Source organism: Tasmannia lanceolata, unplaced genomic scaffold (assembly GCF_043159265.1).
Source record: "Tasmannia lanceolata isolate RefF3 unplaced genomic scaffold, GAP_Taslan_0.1 ptg000037l, whole genome shotgun sequence".
NCBI lineage: Eukaryota > Viridiplantae > Streptophyta > Magnoliopsida > Canellales > Winteraceae > Tasmannia > Tasmannia lanceolata.
The window spans coordinates 17,866,660-17,887,353 of record NW_027518714.1 but is presented as its reverse complement, the minus strand read 5'-3'; the positions used below and the strand labels follow the sequence as shown (position 1 = coordinate 17,887,353).

The 20,694-nt window shown below is 40.9% G+C and overlaps 1 protein-coding gene across 1 annotated transcript; it reads right to left on the bottom strand.

Moving 5' to 3' along the window:
• Positions 1-276: 276 nt before the first annotated feature.
• Positions 277-16,758, bottom strand: LOC143862623 (acetolactate synthase 2, chloroplastic-like). The gene is made up of 2 exons (XM_077373681.1): positions 16,195-16,758; positions 277-2,121 (listed from the first exon to the last, which is right to left on the bottom strand). Exons 1-2 carry the CDS (start codon positions 16,711-16,713, stop codon positions 691-693), a joined length of 1,950 nt encoding a protein of 649 aa, XP_077229796.1. The 5' UTR covers positions 16,714-16,758; the 3' UTR covers positions 277-690.
• Positions 16,759-20,694: the final 3,936 nt, after the last annotated feature.

Below are 20,694 nucleotides of genomic sequence, written 5' to 3'. Positions count from 1 at the left end.
AAGGTAAAAAAATAATACCAGTAACTCCACAACAGACTGTGCTGCATTAGCATGCATCCTAAGAATTCTAACCAGCATATGCATAAATCATGCATCGTCGTACAATACAACATAAGAATTCAACAATACACAATTCTAAAAATAAGTATCATTATCTGGTGTGCAACAAAATCAACATTTAAGTCATTAACAGACATACACAATTTATGAATACACAGTTTTTTCAAGAAAAGAATTCAACAACCAATCCCAACCGTTCTTTTATGAGACATGCTATTGGAAAAACATATGATTACTTATCACGACTCAAAGGCGCTGAAATGTTTACATTTGTTTACATAATAAAGGAAAAAAATTGTAGGTATTACCACAGAAGCTAATAAATTACAGGTGAAAATTGCAGATCATCCACTCGGTAACTTAACTGGTAGGGGTAGGGGTACTCCGTTAAGGCATTAAGACTATTCTAAAAGGTTTTGCTCTGTCTAAAGTGACCTTATCTACTAGAAAACCACAAAAGATAATTAAGCAACAACAACCAAACTAAAACAGTTCAGCAATGTGAACAAATACATTGCGTAAAACACCTAACTCAGCCAACAGGAAAAAAAAACATGTAATTTTCCATCGGACTTGGGAATTAAGAGTATAAACAACTCCTAAAAAACAGGACTACCTGTCTCAAGATGATCAATATGTTCTTCTCCCATCGCCCTCCATGATCACATCTTTGAAAACCCCCCCACTCGGAATCATTGGCAGCACATGCTCTTGATGAGGCACAATGACATCCAACAAGTAAGGTCCCGGAGTTTCCAACATCTTCTGGATTGCTTCCCTCAGCTCACCTCTCTTCGTCACGCGGGCAGCAGGTATGTCACAAGCTTCCGCAAACTTCAACAAATTCGGGAATATTTCATTGTCCTTCTCTGGGTTCCCCAAGTACGTATGAGCCCGATTTGCCTTATAAAACCGATCCTCCCATTGAACAACCATACCCAAATGCTGGTTGTTCAAGACCATAATCTTTACAGGCAGGTTCTCTACCCTCACAGTTGCCAATTCCTGAACATTCATAATGAAGCTTCCATCACCATCAATGTCAACAACAGTCGTACCAGGGGAAGCCACAGCAGCCCCAATCGCAGCGGGCAGCCCGAAACCCATCGCACCCAAACCGCTAGAAGTAGCCCACTGGCGTGGGCTCTTATACCCATACCACTGAGCAGCCCACATCTGGTGCTGCCCGACGCCTGTGGTTATGATCGCTTCGCCGTTTGTAAGCTCATCCAAAACCTTAATAGCTTCTTGAGGAGGGATAGCTTCTCCAAAGGTCTTATAAGTCAATGGGAACTTTTTCTTTTGTTCCATTAGTTCTTCCCTCCAAGCCGAAAAATCTAGCTTCTGCGTAGTTCCCATCCTCTCCTCCAACAACTCATTTATCCCTTCCAACGCCAACTTCAAATCAGCACAGATTGAAACATGGGGCTGCTTGTTCTTCCCAATCTCTGCCGGGTCAATATCTATATGAACAATCTTCGCCCGACTCGCGAACGCCTCCAATTTACCTGTCACGCGATCATCGAAGCGGACACCAAATGCGAGCAGCAAATCCGATTTTTCCACTGCATAATTCGCATAGACAGTCCCGTGCATTCCAAGCATTTTCAATGACAAGTTGTCTGGACATGGATATGCTCCAAGACCCATCAGAGTACTCGCGACAGGGATGCCGGTGAGCTCGACAAAGCGCCTCAGCTCAGAGCTGGAATTCAAACACCCACCACCAACATACAATACAGGTTTCTTCGATTCGGAAACAAGGCGTAAGATCTGTTCGAGTTGAGATACCTCGGGGCGTTTTGGGAGCCGGGAGATGTAGCCTTGGAGCTTCATGGGTCGGTTCCATTTGGGCACAGCGAGCTGTTGCTGGATGTCTTTGGGGACGTCAATGAGGACAGGCCCAGGGCGGCCGGAGTGGGCGAGGAAGAAAGCTTCGTGGACAATCCGCGGGATATCTTCGATGTCTAGAACAAGGTAATTGTGCTTGGTGATGGAGCGAGTGACCTCCACAATGGGGGTTTCTTGGAAGGCATCAGTGCCAATCATGCGGCGAGGAACCTATCAAAACAAAAAATAGAGAAGAAAAATACTAGAGTAGGAAAAAATGGAGAAAATAAACATGGCCTCCAACTCAGGTGATATATTTCAAAGTTTACTTTCATGATACACTTCTCATATAATTTGTATTATAGCTAGCAGTATGTATATGATATGCTTTTAAACTCAGTTACTGACCAACCAAGTAATATCTACAATATTAAAGCTAAGCATCAATCGAAGACAATGCAATCTGGGAAAGATTTGAGCTCTCTGTTCTTTTTATTGGGTTAGGAATTGGATTTGTCATACATGATTTAAGAGCATTCCTTTGTTTTTGTTGGGAAAGTTGCCTTATTTCCCACCACCATGGGTGTTGCTTGGGTGGGAAGGCAAAAAGACAAAATAGAAACATCGCTCTTTTGGGTGTGTTGGATATAATTGGATATATGTAATAGGCCTGAGGGCATAGATGTAATTATGCTTCTCCATTATTAATAAATATATTAGTGAGGGGGAGATCATCTCTCTAACTCACTTTCTCTTCTCTAATTCTTTCTCTCAACATGCTATCATAGCCCTAGGGAAACCCCTTAGCCTCCATCTTCTCCATTCCTCAACCCTAACCCCTTTCCACATCCTCATCTTTATCTCTCCCTAACCCCTTCCTCATTCTCATCTTCATCTCTCCCACGCCCTAAACCTAAGCCTAACCTTCCCCATATCTAAAACAGATTTCATCTTTTTGCACCCCCCCCTCAAACCCACTCGCGCCCCTTGAAACCCAAGCATGTTCCGCGTTTTGCCCCCCCCTCAAACCCACTCGCGCCCCCTGCAAACCCAAGCAGTTCAGCGTTTTGCCCCCCCCCCCCCCCCCCGCCCTCAAACCCACTCGCGCCTCCCATACAAACCCAAGCAGTGTCTGGATTTCTTTGTTAAAAGCCTTATTTCTTACCCTCTTTCTTTGATGTGTTAGATTTTTCTCTTCTTACTACGTCTTCGGCATCTTCCTAGTCTCTATATGGGTCTCTCTATGCACTTGGTCCTTTCTTGTGCTTTTTCTATGAGCTTCCTGGTGGATTAGTTAGTTCTTATTCATCTTCTCTACGTCTCCTCGTTGGAGCCCTTGGTTGTGGTTTCTTTGTTTCTTGATCTTTGTTGTCTGGATGGAACCTCCTGTCATCATTGATCCATCTCTTGGCATGACCACTGAGACTCATGCTTCTACCACACCGTCGGTTCCTTCTTCATCGTCTCACCCTACCTTGGCACCTGTGGAGGGTTCATATCCATAGTTGAATATTACCAAATTTGATAGAACTAACTACCTTCCCTGGAAAGTTGCAATTGAGACCTATCTCCTTGGGAGAGGTAAGGTCAGTTTTCTTCGTCAGGACCCCCCCTGGAAAGTTGCAATTGAGACCTATCTCCTTGGGAGAGGTAAGATCAGTTTTCTTCGTCAGGACCCCCCCCCCTGGAAAGTTGCAATTGAAACCTATCTCCTTGGGAGAGGTAAGGTCAGTTTTCTTCGTCAGGACCCCCCTCCACGTACGGACCCATCCTTCACCCGTTGGGAAATGGAAGATGCCTTGATTCGCAGTCTTCTATTGCAGAGCATGACGCCTGCCATTTCATCCACGATGATTCTCCTTCCCACAACGAAGGAGATTTAGGATCATACCGCTGACTTACTCTGGGGTTGAGAATCTCCGACGTATTTGCTCTGCTTACTCTGAGTGGATGAGTCTTCGCCGTGGTGATCTGTCCTTGGAGACTCATTATGGCCAGTTTTTGTCCTTATGTCAGCAGCTTGACATCTACTTACCCCTCACGTCTGATATCAATGTTCTTCGCCGCCAGCGAGAGCAGATCCGGGTTGTTCACTATCTTGAGAGCTTAGGCCCTGAGTTTGCTTCCTTCCGTCAGCAGGTCCTTGGCTCGGGCACTATTCCCTCATTACGGGAGACTTATTTACGAGCACAACAGTGTCTTGATGATCCATCTCCCAGCCTTCCGTCTGAGAGTGCAGCTCTAGTTTCTTCTGACAGTTTTGGTGGGTCTCGACCACCTAGAGGAGGTGGCTACTCTACTCGGGCTCGTGGCCGTGGCGGTGGCAGGGTTGGTGCTGGCCGTGGTCATCCTTATTGTACTCATTGTCATAGGGATGGCCACCAAATTGAGACATGTTACACACTACATCCAGAGCTTCGCACAGGCCAGTCAGCTCATCTCACTGTGACCGATCCGTTTGACAGGGTGACATATTTGCCTGTCTCTATTTATGTTGATGAACTTTTCAAATTCACGAGATCAGATTATGAGGAGCTGCAGCGATTCAGACAGAATGCCTCCCATCATACTGCTGGGTTTGGTCAGCAAGGTAGCTCACCCACGACCTTACTTTCTAGCTCCGGGTTTTGAATTATTGACTCGGGAGCCTCCAATCACATTACTGGTAACTCTTCTCAGCTTGCTTCTTTTAATTCCATTCCGACAGGAACTCAGACCATTACTCTTGCTGATGGGTCCACTTCCACCATCACTGATATTGGCACAATTTGTCCTTCACCTAATATTTCTTTATCATTTGTTTTATGTATTCCAAAATCTTCTTTTAGCTTATTGTTTGTTAGCCAATTAACGAAAAATCTTCAGTGCTCCATCTCATTTTATCCATCGTATTGTGTTTTTCATGATCTTTCGACTGGGAAGACGATTGGATCGGGTCGAGAGGTGGATGATCTCTACCGCCTTTACTGCAGTCGTTCTCCTACAGTTCTGCATACATCCGTCGATGCATTTCAGTGGCACTGCCGTCTTGGTCATCCGTCCTTTCAGCACCTTCAGCAGACGTCTTATGTTTCATCTTCTATTTCTCCATTTCAGTGCGAGTCGTGTGAACTTGGGAAGCTTCACCGGGTGTCCTTTCCTTCCCGAGTCCTCTGTCGTGTCGATAGTCCTTTTAGTTTAGTTCATTCTGATGTATGGGGCCCTCTAGGGTCGCGTCCAATAATGGTTTTAGGTATTTCATTGTTTTTATTGATGATTATTCACGAATGACATGAATCTATTTGTTGAAAGACCGCTCACAGGTCTTCAGTGCTTTTCAGAAATTTCATGTTGAAATAAATAACCAGTTAAATTGCAATATCAAATGTCTCCGTACTGATAATGCTCGCGAATATTTCTCTTCTACACATGGTTTTGAGGATTATCTTACAGGTCATGGAATTATTCATCAATCTTCGTGTGCCTACACGTCGCAGCAAAATTGTGTCGTAGAAAGAAAATTGAGATACCTACTTGAAGTTACTCGCACGCTCTTGTTTCAAATGCGAGTCCCTAAATCTTTTTGGGGAGAGGCAGTGTTGACGTCATGTTTTCTTGCAAATCGTCTCCCATCTTCTGTCCTTCGTGGTTCATCTCCTTTTCGTCTGTTGTATCCTCAACAGGAGCCGTTTCCTCTCCTCCCTCGCGTCTTTGGGTGTGTCTGTTTCGTTCCCCTTCTTGGACCTAGTAGGGGCAAACTTGATTCTCGGTCAGAGCGTTGTCTTTTTGGGTTATTCTAGGACTCAGAAAAGTTATCGCTGCTATAGTCCTCGTTTATGACGAGGTTTGTCTCCAACGACGTAACATTCTTTGAATCAGAACCTTTTTTCGGGCCTTCGACTCCTGCTCCTAGTTCCATCCCGGATGAGGTACCCTTGTTTATTCGCTTGCTGACCCTGTACAGGTACCACTCCAGCTTGCGCCACACTCAAAACCAGCACCCTCTTCTTCAGTTCCAGTGGTTCGCCCACCCGTTACAAAAGAATATCAGCGACGAGTGCAGAAGACGAGGCCTCCACCTCCTTCTCATCATCCATCGTCTGCTACAGTCGAGGTCCCACTCATGCCTACTGAGGTATCTTCTTTACCATCATCTGCCATTACTTCTGATTCTCCCATTGCTTCTCGTACTAGGTCTCATTCTACAGCCCATCCTATTTCTCAGTTTGTTTCTTATGATAGACTAACGCCTTCTTTTCAAGCCTTTGTTTCTTCCTTGTCCTCTATAGAGTTACCAAAATCATTACAGGAGGCTCTTGAACATCCTGGCTGGCGCTGCTATGGATCTGGAAATGGGGGCACTTCGATCCAACCGAACATGGGAACTTGTTTCTCTTCCAGCTGGGACTCGACCGGTTGCTAAGGGGTACACTCAGACCTTTGGGGTTGACTATCATGAGACTTTCTCCCCTGTAGCCAAGATTCCTTCAGTTCGTGTCATCTTATCCATGGCAGCTAATCATGGTTGGCCTCTGCATCAACTTGATGTGAAGAATGTCTTTTTGCATGGCGATCTACAGGAGGAGGTTTACATGGAGCAGCCTCCAGGGTATGCTGCTCAGGGGGAGATGTCATCTGTTTGTCGCCTTAAGAAATCCTTATATGGCTTGAAACAGTCTCCAAGAGCATGGTTTGGTCGATTTAGTGAGGCCGTTATTCGCTTTGGTCTTAGACAGTGTGCAGTAGACCATTCGGTATTCAGTCATAAATCCTCTGCAGGGTGCATCCTTCTGATTGTGTATGTTAATGACATCATTATTACAGGAAACAACTCAGGAGGAATTCAAAGGTTGAAGAGTTTCTTACATACAGAGTTTGCTACAAAGGATTTAGGTCGACTTAGATACTTTCTAAGGATAGAGGTGGCCTATTCTTCTCAAGGAATATCTCTATCACAGAGAAAATATGTGTTAGATCTACTGGAAGAAACAAAAAATCTTAGAGTAAAGCCTATATATATGCCTATGGATCCTAGTGTGAAGCTTATTCTAGAGGAAGGAGATCTGTTGGAAGACCCTGGCAGATATAGACGACTAGTTGGCAAACTCATATATCTTACAGTTACTCGCTCAGATATCTCCTAGGCAGTTGGAGTAGTCAGTCAGTTCATGAGTGCTCCTCGTACTTCTCACTGGGCGGCAGTAGTTGAGATTCTTCATTGTTTGAAAAGAGCACCAGGGAAAGGGCTACCATTCAAGAAAAATGGACATGTAAGAATAGAAAGCTATTGTGATGCAGATTGGGCAGGATCTCCAGCAGATAAGAGATCAACCACTGGCTACTGTACATTTGTTGGGGGCAATCTGGTGTCTTGGAAAAGTAAAAAGTAAGAAGTTGTTTCGAAGTCAAGTGCTGAGGCAGAATATCGAGCTATGTCCTATACTAGTAGGGAGCTCCTTTGGTTACGTTCCCTCACGGCGGAGATTGGTTTTCCTTGTTCTTCTTCAGCTCAGCTTTATTGTGATAATAAAGCTGCAATTCACATAGCCACCAATCCTGTTTTCCATGAGAGAACCAAGCATATAGAGGTGGATTGTCACTTTATTCGTCAGAAAATTCATAAAGGAGAGATAAGGTTTCTTTTGCTCGATCTGTGGACCAGTTAGCTGACATATTTACGAAATCCTTGCCTAAGTCAAAGTTGAATGATATTTGTAGCAAGCTAGGAATTATAATATCTACATTCTAGCTTGAGGGGGAGTGTTAGATATAGTTGGATATATGTAATAAGCCTGAGGGCATAGATGTAATTATGCTGCTCCATTATTAATAAATATATTAGTGAGGGGGAGATCATCTCTCTAACTCACTTTCTCTTCTCTAATTCTTTCTCTCAACAAGGTGCTTGGAAAACCTTAAGTATAAAGCCCTCATGTCAAGCAATCAGTGTGTGGCACAGCTAGGACTCTTGGGCGAGGGTTTCTCTTTTGTGCCGGCTGCAGAGAGGAGGGAGAGAGAGGGAGGGAGGAAAGATGTTGGGAAAGTTGCCTTATTTCCCATCACCGTTGCTTGGGTGGGAAGGCAAGGCAAAATAGAAAGTGTATTCTTTTAGGTTTTCTAAAAACCTATAGGAGATATATAAGAAAAAAAAAACAAGAGGCTCTCGTGGGCGTCTGGCTGCAAAATCAAGAGAAGAGAGAGAAAGAAAGGAAGAGGGAGAGAGACAAAGAGGAAATAGGTTTTTTTCTCTTTGGGTTTCTTCTTGGGGCTTTCTCGTGGGGTTTTTCTCGGATTATCTCTTGGGTGCAATCTTGGGTTTGAGAAGCAAGTAGAGAGTTGCAAGTTCAATCCATTGTAATCCTTGTATATTGTTTTTCTCATAGTGGAAGATCGTGTTTCTCGCCCGCGGAGTAGGCCTGGCCGAACCACGTAAAATCTTAGTGTCCATCTTGTGACTTGCTTGTGTTGTTTTACTTTTCCGTATAATTTGTGCGCAATCGGATTGATTTGCCCTGCGGATTTTTCTCAACAAGTGGTATCAGAGCTGTGGTTGGAGCGATCGTCGAGACTAGGTGGAGTGATAGCGGGTATTGTGGTTGGATCTTTTGGAGTAGAAAGATTGTCCAAGAAATATTCTCGTTCGAGGTGGAGCGGTAAAATCAAGTTCTACTCAGTTCAATATCGATAGATTTGACGGAAAAGGCAGTTTCACCCCATGGCAGACGAGGGTAAAGGACATCCTAGTTTAACAAGGCTTGGCTACGACGTTGAAGGCATAGGATGGGAAGCTGGAGAAGATGACAGATGCCGAGTGGGAAGACATTGAGTTGAAGGTGGTCAGCATGATTCAACTATGTCTGGCAGATAGCGTTATGTTTAATGTTATAAAAGAAGAAGATGCGCCTAAATTATGTAAGAAGTTGGAAAAGCTTTACATGTCAAAAAGCTTGGCCAACCGGTTCTATCTAAAGCAGCAATTGTATGTGCTGAAGATGCAGGAAGGCGGGGATCTTATGGAACACATCACGGTGTTCAACGAGCTTGTGGATCAGCTCCACAAGGTTGACAAAAAGTTGAAGGAAGAAGACAAGGCCCTTTTGCTTCTTACTTCGCTTCCTGATTCGTATGACAACCTGGTGACGACTTTGTTGTATGGTAAGGATACAATAAAGCTAGAGGAAGTCACGGTGTCGCTCTTATCGAATGAGATGCGAAAGAAATATGTTCTTGATGTAAGTGAAGAGCATGGGTTGGTTGTTCATGGTGGGAATCAAAGAGAAAGGTCGTCTGACAGGGGATCAGGAAAAGGCAGGTCAAGATCCAGGATCGACAGAAAGGGTGTGTAATATTACCGTTGCAAGGAATCTGGCCACACAAAGCGGAATTGTCTTAACCGAGTTGACCAAGTGGACAATGGTGCTACGAATACGGCGGTGGCAATAACAGATGAGCATGGTGACGTTCTCACAGTCTCCACAAGTAATCACACTTCTCCTCATGATGAGTGGATTTTAGATTCAGGGTCCTCTGTTCATGTATGCTCTATAAGGGAATATTTTGATACGTTCCAGGAGACAAGGGCGGGTGTAATGTCCTTGGGTGACGGGTCAACTTATGACGTCACGGGAGTTGGGACGGTGAAGATCAAGATGTTTGATGCAGTGATTCGTACTTTGGGTGGTGTGGCGTTGTAGACACCCCATTTTGACCGTGCCCTAAACCCTCCAAATTTGTGCAAAACCCTATTAAATGAATGAATTAGGGTCTCAAACTTCACCCTAAGCTAGGTTAGGGCCCCACCAAGGTCCCTGCGAAATTTCGTCGCAATCGGAGTGCGTTTGCCTAGCGAACGAACCGAAGAAGTGTCGTAGTGCAAATGCAGAAAAGGGGGGTGAATTATCTTGAGCGGTACAAATCCAAATCCGGATAGGACACGATTGTGTCGTGCGCCTATCAAAATTTGCGCAACCGCGCGCCCATCAAATTAATCGTGCCAATATCGGCACCTCAGATTTTCTATAAATATGAGTTTAAATCATTTTCAAGAAGAATAATCTCTGGTTTTCCTTTTTCCCTAATTCAAGAGAGAGAAACTCTGAGGATTTAAGTGAGAGAAAGGGGATCTTGATCGAAACCTTAGCAAATCTTCTTCTCCGATCATCGCTTCATCTTCTCCGACTAAATTCTTGCCGGATTCCGGCTGGATTCTGACTAGTCCTCGTTGACAGCAAGCTCATCTCTTTCCTCCTCTGTTAGATCTGTACTCGTTGACATTTCATCTTCTCCGATTGATCTTTTCCGGCAATATCTTTTCTGGCCAATTCTCATCATCGGCAAAAGAGAAATAACAAAAGAAAAAATCAGATCTGAGCTTAGAATCCTCGATTCTTGCTATAAAACCTTAGATCCAAGAGGTGTATGTTCGGATCTGTCTTATTTTGTGACTAATTAGGGATTAGTTCATCTTAATACTTTTAGATCTGATCTAATTCTGTATAAAAAATCAATCATCTTCAATAATGATGAACTCAAGCTTCGTTTATGAGATTTTCATCTTTGTCAAGCTTTTCTAAGTTTGATCTCAAGTTATTTGGTGGACTCATCATCAATACATTCAGTTCTTTGTCAAGGAATTTCAGCAGAAGCCAGAAGGTGATCTGAGACTATTGTTTTGGTAATTTTCTTTCCACATTCTCTAATTTCTTTATTGAGATGCTTTGATTATTGATTAAATGGCATGAATTCAGTTTGTTTGATTGATTGATTTTTTTTTTTTAGATATAAGTTTTGTTTATTTTTTATGAAAACATAAAATCGATCAGTTTCTTTGAAGAAATTGTATTCATCTGAAATTTATTTTAGAGTGTTGTTCCTGATGAGGTTCTGTTCAAGATTAAAGCATGTAGACAGTGACATGATATATAGGTTTTTGTAAAAAAAAAAAAAAAACGGGATTTGAAAAATTATAATGGAAATTCATGTATTTGCATAATTAGTAAAATACATGAGGGAAAGATAAGCTTGCTTCAGTTGTGGAATTTAGATTAATGGGCTAAAGTTTTAAGTTAATTGGTTTTTGTAAGCATGTAGGCAGTGACATGATATATAGGTTTTTGTAAAAAAAAACGAGATTTGAAAAATTATAATGGAAATTCATGTATTTGCATAATTAGTAAAATACATATGAGGGAAAGATAAGCTTGCTTCAGTTGTGGAATTTAGATTAATGGGCTAAAGTTATAAGTTAATTGGTTTCAAGTGTGATCTATGAATTGTGCCTGAGTACACAGGTTTATTTGATGTTTTTGGGATCAATTCATGTTAACATTAGTGTTATTTGTTCTAAACATAAAAATTATGCATTGTTGTAGTAGTAAAATGATAGCTTCGACCTAACCCAACCTTCACTGTCGAAAACTAATTTTTCAGCTCCCATCTTCCTCTTACCATCACTATCTTCTATATTAACTCTCTTAAACTGTAAAAACGTCTTTATATTCCACTACTATATCATTCTTACTCCTTATTTCTCTATGATTCCTATTAATTCTGGGGTTTGCAAAAGATCAGAAAAGATTTCAAGTTTGGAAGAAGAATCCTCCATTGAAATCTATACCTTATCTTTCAGTGATCACAAATTGACTTGCATTCAGCCTAATCTCATAGATAAAGAAGATTTGGAACTATGGACGAGTTTTCTTTTTGCTTGGTATTCATATGCACATGAAATGTTAGAACATCATTTGTTATAGGTTTGGTTTATTGATTGGGACATTAAGATACTAATTAGGTTAGATGTGAAATGCTGCCTAATCAAAGTAGCTATTCTATTGTGGTCGTATTTTGGCAGTCATATGATTTAAACTATTGATATATTCTTTGTGACATTTTTTTTTTTTTTTTGAGTTTAGCAACAAATAAAGTAACCTGGTGATGATGTAATATTGTATAGTTTCCCCTGCCATTTCATTTTGTACGCCCCCTCATATTATATTCATGTATATATAAGTAAGACATGGGTATAGTATGGCTAGATTTTGGATGCTTATTCTTTGAGTAAGTTTATTATAATAAACCGATCAATTTCACGTTTTATGAACAGGGGAATTGTATGAATAAGGTAGTAATTATTCGTGTCTCTGCATAAACTGCTTATGTTTATTTTTTTCTTCTTAATTTGTTTATGAAGATGCCATCGACTTAGAGAGGTAGACATTTGTGTGGTTCTGTTGATGTAATGGTATACTTCCATCAATTTTTGTCTTATATTCATCAAGATCATGGTTTGATATGTTTGTACTTATGTCATTTGTAAAATTGATACAGATAATCGTATAGTAGTATTAGTATAAATTTTAGTCAATATTGTGATACAGATAAGATTGCCAAATGGTGATATAGGCTTTGTTTTTTTGTTTTTTTTTTAAATGATCATTAAATTCCTTACATTAAGATATACATCAAAATAGTTATTTCATTTCAATAACAGACTTCTTGATATGATCATATTCTAATGTCTGCCTTTTAAATTTCCTTTAGTGTCATTCTTTATTTCTTTTATTGGTTATAAGAATTCATTTATTATGCATTTGAGGTAAGAGGCTCAGGTTAATTGCTACTTATCTTGTTTCATTATGTGTATACCTCTATCATTTCTTAGGTCTAGTTGTTAAACACAACTTTATTGTCTACCTACATTTTTTTTTTAGAGCTTTTGTGTCATGACTTGTTTGGGTAGCGATAAGACTAACTCAGTCTTTTAGATAAGAGCCTTGAAACCAGAGCCTCACTAGAAGGCACACTATGTCTCGTAAGGCACACCTCTCTTGGAGACAAGCCTTGTTTAGAGCCTACCCCTTAGAGAATCTATCCAAGTTTCACAAGAAAAATACCCTTATTAGTAGAAGATCAACTCGGTCTGTCAGTTGCTCATATCCCTGTTCTATCATTGCAGGGGTAATGATAAGTTTACTTGGAGCCCACCTCGGTGTTTAAGAGACTTGCCCAGTCTCACTATCACCCTTCTTTATCTCTTCTTCTTTTAGGAGACTAACCTAGTCTCATTAGCACTCCCCTCTTAGGATTGTGCACTAGGAGTCAGTCCCTTTCGTATATGAGTCAGTCTTTAGCTAAAGAGTCTGTCTTTAGTTAGAGAGTCAATCTTTCAGGAGTCTGGCCTATCATGTTAGGGGTTAGGATTCTATCCAACCTCTCATCAAGTCATGTGATTTTATCCAACCCCTGTAAGGTATAGGATGCTGTCCAACCCTTACAGAGTTGTGATTCTATTCCCCCGCAAAGCATAGGATGCTATCCAATTTTTGCGGGATATTAGGAGTCTATCCTACCTTTATGATGATAGGATTTTGTCCTCTTGTGTCAAAAACACTTGAAAAACATCTAAAAAACTAAAAATCTAAAAAATCTTGAGTCATTAAGAGAGTATTTAGGAGAGTCTGAATCCGAACTATGTTGGCTTGATCCCTTTCCACAGGGTACGTAGTGCAACTTGGGATTCTTGTCCCAAGTCCAGCCAAACCTTTCAAAATAAACATTTCAAACCTTTAAAAAATAAACATTTCAAAACCCTAAAAAGTGAAAAACTCTTAAAAATCAAATATTTTTCAAAACGATCTTCCCTAGAGTTAGGAGTCTGTCTTAGATGTTTGGGGTGTTTTAGAGTTACGAGGCTGTCCTATTTGTGTTGATATGCTGTGTCTTGTCGTGTGAGTGTCCCTAGAGTTAGGAGGCCTCGAGTCCTGGTCGGTTAGACATTTAATCGAACCGATGGCTAGACTAGGAAGCATATAGTCAGCCCATGGTTTTCTTTAGGATGCACAGCCTAGCTACACATAGGATATAGGGCCCACCTGTATTAGCTTAAGGCTAATCAACTTGCATTAGTTAGGACATATAGAGAGTCCTAAATATTACAATTCACGTGAACTTAAGCAATTGTATAAAAAAGCTTTAAAAATCAGTCGAGTCTAGTGAATCGAGTCTAGGATAGCGGTTCTAGATGGTTAGGCATCGTAGTTTAGAATAGGTCATCGAACTACGTTGATTCTGATTCTTCCCGAGGCCGGGATACGTAGAGCAGCCAGGGTGGATGGTCATTCTGGTCCGAGTCAAGTATTGCATTAGAGTTTTAGGATTCGTCTTGTCAAGTCGTGTATAGAGTTGATTTGTGTTATGTGTTTTGTTGTGCTTTCTTACTTTCATGTACAGACCCTATACCTTTAGTTGTAGCATGCATGTGCTTGCACACCAGAACTTAGACACCAATTAGGTATGACACTCATAACCTAGCTATTCTTAGGTGACACTTATTTCATTTCTTTTATGTGTGCTTACTTATCATCTCAGAGACATGCATGATTAGGTAGACGTCTTCTCGGAGATATGTGTTCCCATTTCACATGACTTTCACCCAAAACTCTTCAAAATCAATAAGTAAATGGCATAAGAAACCAAGTGTTTGCACTTGGGCGGATGAGGTGCTCTTCGGACCTTCCAAATTCGTAACCAGGCACGAACCTTATTTTATAGCTGTGGTTATCCGTTGCAACAGAGCATAGTATGGGATCCAGGGCCCAATTCCTTGGATGGCGACTCTTCTTCGTTTAAGATACACCTCGAATCTTGGCTGGTCCCCGAATCGAGAGGTATCTCACCTTACATCGCCACTCATGCTGTGAGAGGCATTCTTCTTTCGAGAGTTCCTTGGTAGAGCTCTCCATTCACGTGGATGATTCCAGAGAGACTATTCGTGGGGGCTCATCCCCCGCCTCTCTCGGATCGGGGTCCAGAGGCGTATGTCCTAAAGATGCAAAGGAATCTAGCATCTCTTGGCCGGTTGGACTCCGGGGGGTTGCAGGCATTCAGCTGCAGGTGGAGCCATGAAAATCACACATGAGTGTATGTTCTGATGAAAGGAGAGAAGTGTGGCGGATAATATCGTCTGGTCGGAGACAAGGTGACTAGTGTTCCTAAGATCTCGATGGCTAGTTGGAAACAAGGTAATGGTGTGCGCACACGTAGGGTCTCTTTCGCAGTTGGTGCAGAGACAGGTTTCCTGGTTGCAGACGATGGTGAGAAGGTGACAGTACCTACGTTGGGGAGGATGGATCGAGATACCTCTCCAAGGTTGACTAGATGAGTCAACAGGTTGGCAGCTACACATGTGCATTGGCCGTGTTAATCGAGTCAGGAGGAGTCAGAACCAGGATTGATTCGAAGGTGTGTAGCTGGTACTTCAAAAGGCCAATGGTGGTTTACAGTAATAGCGGACCGACGGTGACATCAACGAAAAATCTTCAGGCGGCTGGAAAATAAGCCAAGGTGGAGATTGTTGGGAAAGTTGCCTTATTTCCCATCATCGTTGCTTGGGTGGGAAGGCAAGGCAAAATAGAAAGTGTATTCTTTTAGGTTTACTAAAAACCTATAGGATATATAAGAAGGAAAAAAACGAGAGGCTCTCGTGGGAGTCTGGCTGCAAAATCAAGAGAAGAGAGAGAAAGAAAGGAAGAGAGAGAGAGAGACAGAGAGGAGAAATATGTTTTTTTTTCTCTTGGGGTTTCTTCTTGGGCTTTCTCGTGGGTTTTTTCTCGGATTATCTCTTGGGTGCGATCTTGGGTTTGAGAAGCAAGGAAAGGGTTGCAGGTTTGTGGGTTTTGGTTTAATCCATTGTAATCCTTGCATATTAGTTTTCTCATAGTGGAAGATCGTGTTTCTCGCCCGTGGAGTAGGCTTGGCCGAACCACGTAAAATCTTGGTGTTCATCTTGTGGCCTGCTTGTGTTGTTTTACTTTTCCGTTTAATTTGTGAGCGATCGGATTGATTTGCCTGGCGGATTTTTCTCAACAGAAGAGGATGGAGAGAAAGGGGGAGAGAGAGCTATTGGGGTTTTTCTTGGGTTTTCCCTTGTGGGTTTCTATCGGGTTACTCTTTTAAGGTCTTGGTTTGAGTGAAGCAAGGAAATGATTGCAGGATTGTGGGTTTGAGTTTAATCCATTGTAGTTCTGGCATATAGTGTTTCTCATAGTCGAAGATCGTGTTTCTCGCTCGTGGGTGTAGGCTTGGCCGAACCACGAAATCTTAGTATTCATCTTGTGGCCTGTGTTTATTTCACTTTTCCGTTACGTTAATTTGTGCACGGTCAAATCATACATGCCCGGCAGATTTTTCCAAAAGTTTTTTTCATGGATGCAGTGTACATGCTTCAATAGAAAGACCCCACATAAATGCTAACAAAAAAAATAAGTGAAACCTATTGTACTATCAACTATGGAAACATCCTAAACATGGGGAAAACAATTGTAATACCTGGCCAGTGATGGCAACAATGGGGATGCTGTCAAGCAAGGCATCAGCAAGGCCACTGACAAGGTTAGTGGCGCCGGGGCCAGAGGTGGCAATGCAGACTCCAGGGCGTCCAGTGACGCGAGCGTAACCCTCTGCAGCAAAGATCTCGCCTTGTTCATGGCGGCAGAGAATGTTTCTAATGGAACTGGAGCGCGTTAGAGCTTGGTGGATTTCCATGGAGGCCCCACCTGGGTAGGCGTAAACATCAGTCACGCCTTCCCTTTCTAGGGCTTCAACGAGGATGTCAGCGCCTTTTCTGGGTTCATTAGGGGCAAATCTGGAAGTGAAGGGATTGGGAAGAGAGGGGAGAGTTGTAGTGGTGGGATTGGGAGAGGGTGAGAGGGTGTTAGTGATGGAGAAGGAATGAGGAGAGGTGGGTTTTGGGTAATTTGGGAGGGGGATTTTGAAATTGGGTTTAAGGGTTTTGGAAGAGAAGGAGGGGATTGAGAGGTAGAAATTTGTTGATGTAGTAAAGGCCATTGGAGAGGCTTGAGGAAGTTGCTGCAAATGAAGGGTTTTGAAGAGAAGGGAAAGATGTGGTTTATATTGAGAGGTTAGGATCATCGTGTGGAGGTTGAGATGATCCTAGCCCTTCGATTTGTTAAGGTTTCAATTACTTTATTTTTGTTACTTTCTGAGCCGTTCATTTTACACAAAGTATATTCGAGGGTTAGGATCTGACTTTTAGGTTACTGCATCTCAACGACGACGAATTGACTTTGCTTAGCCCGTCAATAAAGGTTTATCACCATCAAATCTCATGATAATATACGAATGAATCTCATAGTATCATTCATTAAAGCAAAAAAGGGTTAGAATCTAAATATAATGGCTTCATATAGTTCATGATTAATTATGTCAGTTATCAAACATGATTATTCTATTCCTTAAGTATTAGAATAGGAATAAAAAACATAATCATGAATCTGAATGTGAATGAAGAAAGCATAATCAAAATCATAGCCAAACACACCCTGAGTCACCATAGAAACAATCGGTATTGTTTAGCATAAAAGAATTTTTAAAGGAGTTTGATAGTGACACTGCATAGAATTCTCTAGTGGGATTTATTTACGTGAATTGTTAACAGTGATTTAAAATTATAAAAAAAATGTTTTCTAAAGACATTGGATATCGATGAGAACATGTTTTGATAATCGGAGCAAACTCACCTTATCGTTATACGGTTTAACCATCCCTCAAAGGCTGCTAAGAGCTTTTTGGACTACTTAAAACATAAATCACCAAGTGTGTCTGCATCGATTATCAATATTAGTCACCTTTAAAAAATTGTTCTTCATTTACCAACTTTTTGAAAGCTTAAAAGTTTAAAGATTTAAATTTCAATGTTGTAGATAGAGGATTTCAAAATTATGAACTTGAATCTAAGAGGGTTTTAAATTTTTAAATTTGAGTCTTAAGTGTTAAAGTTGGATTTTGACTAGTTTTAGTTTCTAGGTTCAAAAGATTTAAAAATAATTAAGCATGCATACAATGATGAAATAAATTGTATATTGAGGAAGGATCAAAAGAAAATAGCTATTTAAATCGATAAATTATAATAGTTGCTGATGAGGTGACCTACTTGTGATTTAAGTACGAATCTAATTAATATAACAAGTAAAATATAAAATTATAAATGAGATATATAGTCACTGATGTTAGATCTCCCCTGATGTAGATCTATTGTGAACAGATATAGAAGCGGGTATAAAAACCAAGATGAAGGCGCGATCCGATGTGTTGCACTAGTTTGAGTTTATAAACAAATAGATGAAAAATGTATATGTGTAGGGCTTTTGACCTCTACTGATCTCAATTTGTTAAAAGAAAATGAAGGAAGATGCGAGGAGAGGGGGAAGAAGAGGAGAAGTGAGATTTTCTTCTTATGACTTTTTTCGTGAGAGAGAAGTGAGAGGAAGGATCCTTGAAAAGGCTTTTCTTTTCTTTTTCTTTATTTTTTGTGTGATGTTGTAAAAGAAAGGAGATGAATAGAAGTTGGAGAAGAGTGTTTTCCTTTGGTTGACTCAACTCAACTCAACAAAGCCTTTGTCCCAAACTAGCTGGGGTCGGCTAAATGAATCCTTTAGAATAATTTCATGAAGAAGGTGAAAGCAATCCACCCGCCTCATTTTCTTCCATTCTATCCTATCCAAGGTCATGTTATCTATTATGTACCTAGCTATCAAGCCTTTTCTCATTGTTTCTACCCAAGTTGTTTTCGGTCTGCCTCTACTTCTTTTTACTCCATCAATTTGGCACGAGTCGCCTTCTCACCGGAGCATCGAAAGGCCTACGTTGGATATGTCCGAACCATCGTAAGCGGTGCTCTATCATCTTCTTCTCAATTGGTGTCACCCCCACCTTTTTACGAATGTCTTCATTTTTTATTCTATCTAACCTTGTGTGGCCTCACATCCATCTAAGCATTCGCATCTCCGCTGTACTCATCTTACCAACATTCTGAGTCGTACAACATGGTTGGCTTCACAACTATTTTATAAAACTTTCCCCTCAACTTGGTAGGGATTTTACGATCGCACAGAACTCCTGAGGCAAGCTTCCACTTCAACCAGCCTGCTCTTATTCTTTGGTTACCTTCCTCTTCAATCTTTCCTTCCTTACATAGAATTGAACCATGATAGCGAAAGATATCCCTCTTAGGTACCTTATGTCCAGTCATATTTACTACATTCTCGTCCCGCCTCCTTACATTACTAAAGTTGTACTCCATATACTCAGTCTTAGTCCTACTCAGTCTAAAACCTTTGGATTCCAAAGTACTTCTCCATAACTCTAACTTAGCATTTACTCCTTCTTTGGTTTCGTCGATTAATACTATGTCATCTGCAAATAACATACACCACGTCACCTCATCCTGGATACCCTCCGTAAGCTCATCCATAACTAGCGTAAAAAGATAAGGGCTTAGAGCTGATCCTTGGTGCAGTCCTATTGTAATTGGAAACTCACTAGACGTACAATTTGTGGTTCTGACACTAGTTACTGCTCCATCGTACATATCCTTAATCACATCAACATATTTAGTAGGCACTTTTTTCCTTTCAAGGACCCACTACACAACACTCTTGGGAACCCTATCATACGCTTTCTCCAAATCAATGAAAACCAAATGAAAGTCCTTTTTATTTTCTCCAAACCTCTCCATTAACCACCTAATCAAGAAGATAGCTTTCATTGTCAATCGTCCGGGCATGAAGCCAAACTGATTCTCTGACACTTTAGTCTATTTTCTTAGTCTATGCTCAATTACCCTCTCCCAAAGCTTCATGGTGTGGCTCATTAGCTTAATTCCCCGGTAATTGGTGCAACTATGAATACCCCCCCTTTATTCTTATAAATATGTACTTATGTACTCTTCCTCCACTCATCAGGCATCTTATTAGTCTTTAAAATATTGTTAAATAATCCAATTAACCAAAACCAAAGTCACATCACCCAAGCATCTCCAAGTCTTGATAAGAATATCATTAGGCCCCCTAGCCTTACCTAATTTCATATTTTTTATAGCCACTCTTACCTCTGATGTTTGGATTCTATGAACAAACCTCCAGTTTGTATAATCAAAAGCGTTATCAAGTTTTCCTCTGGTTGGCTTTTATTTTTTAAAAGGAATGGATGTGACATTAGGAATTCGTAATCTACGGAAAATATTTCTTCGAAGATTTCTGTTAACTTGGCCGGAGTGGTCTTCTATGAGACCTGCAATATAGCCAACTCTTTCAATAGTGTATTTTTTGTGCTTCTTGGATGCTGTTAAAAGACCTCAGACTAAGGCACATGTTTGTGTATTCTTCAACCATCTAATGACTTTGTCTTCTTATTTAATTTCTTGTGATTGTTTTCCTTAGGTTATGGCATTTGTAAAAGTCGCATGATTTCTACACTCAGGTTTACGGATCTGAACATTGTTTTGCCGACTACAAGAAAAAATAATATTCGTTGCTATAAAACCATAACTAGCGACGCTTATAATATCTGTCGTCATTTCAAAAAAAAAAACTGTCGCCATTAAGCTATAATTAGTGACGGATATAATATGTGTCGATGATTATTAAAATATACAGTCAAGTAGTTTTAACCGACGCTAAGTTTGTATTTATAGCGATGGTTAAAGAATGACCATCTCTATAGATACCAAAACAAAATCCTTTAGGCTCTATTCACTTGTGTTCATGGGAAAGCAAATCCCTGGAAAACAACCTCTTTTTTCCTTGACAAGACAGAATTCTGGTGTTCACTTGCTTTCCCAAAAAAATAGAATTGCACATGTGGAATTTCTACAATAAGTCAAAAAATGACATGGAAAAGCCCATTCCCCCTTAGGCTCTGTTCACTTCTTTTCCCTGGTGCTGTTTTCGCTGGAAAACAACCTTTTTTTTCCCTGACAAGACCTTGACAAGACAGAATTTCTGTGTTCACTTCTTTTCCAGGGAAAAA

Coding starts and splice junctions, on each gene's coding strand:
- LOC143862623 (XM_077373681.1), bottom strand. CDS start 16,713: ATGGCCTTTACTACATCAACAAATTTCTACCTCTCAATCCCCTCCTTC. Junction 2,122..16,194: donor TTGTTGCCATCACTGGCCAG/GTATTACAATTG, acceptor TTGTTTTGATAG/GTTCCTCGCCGCATGATTGG.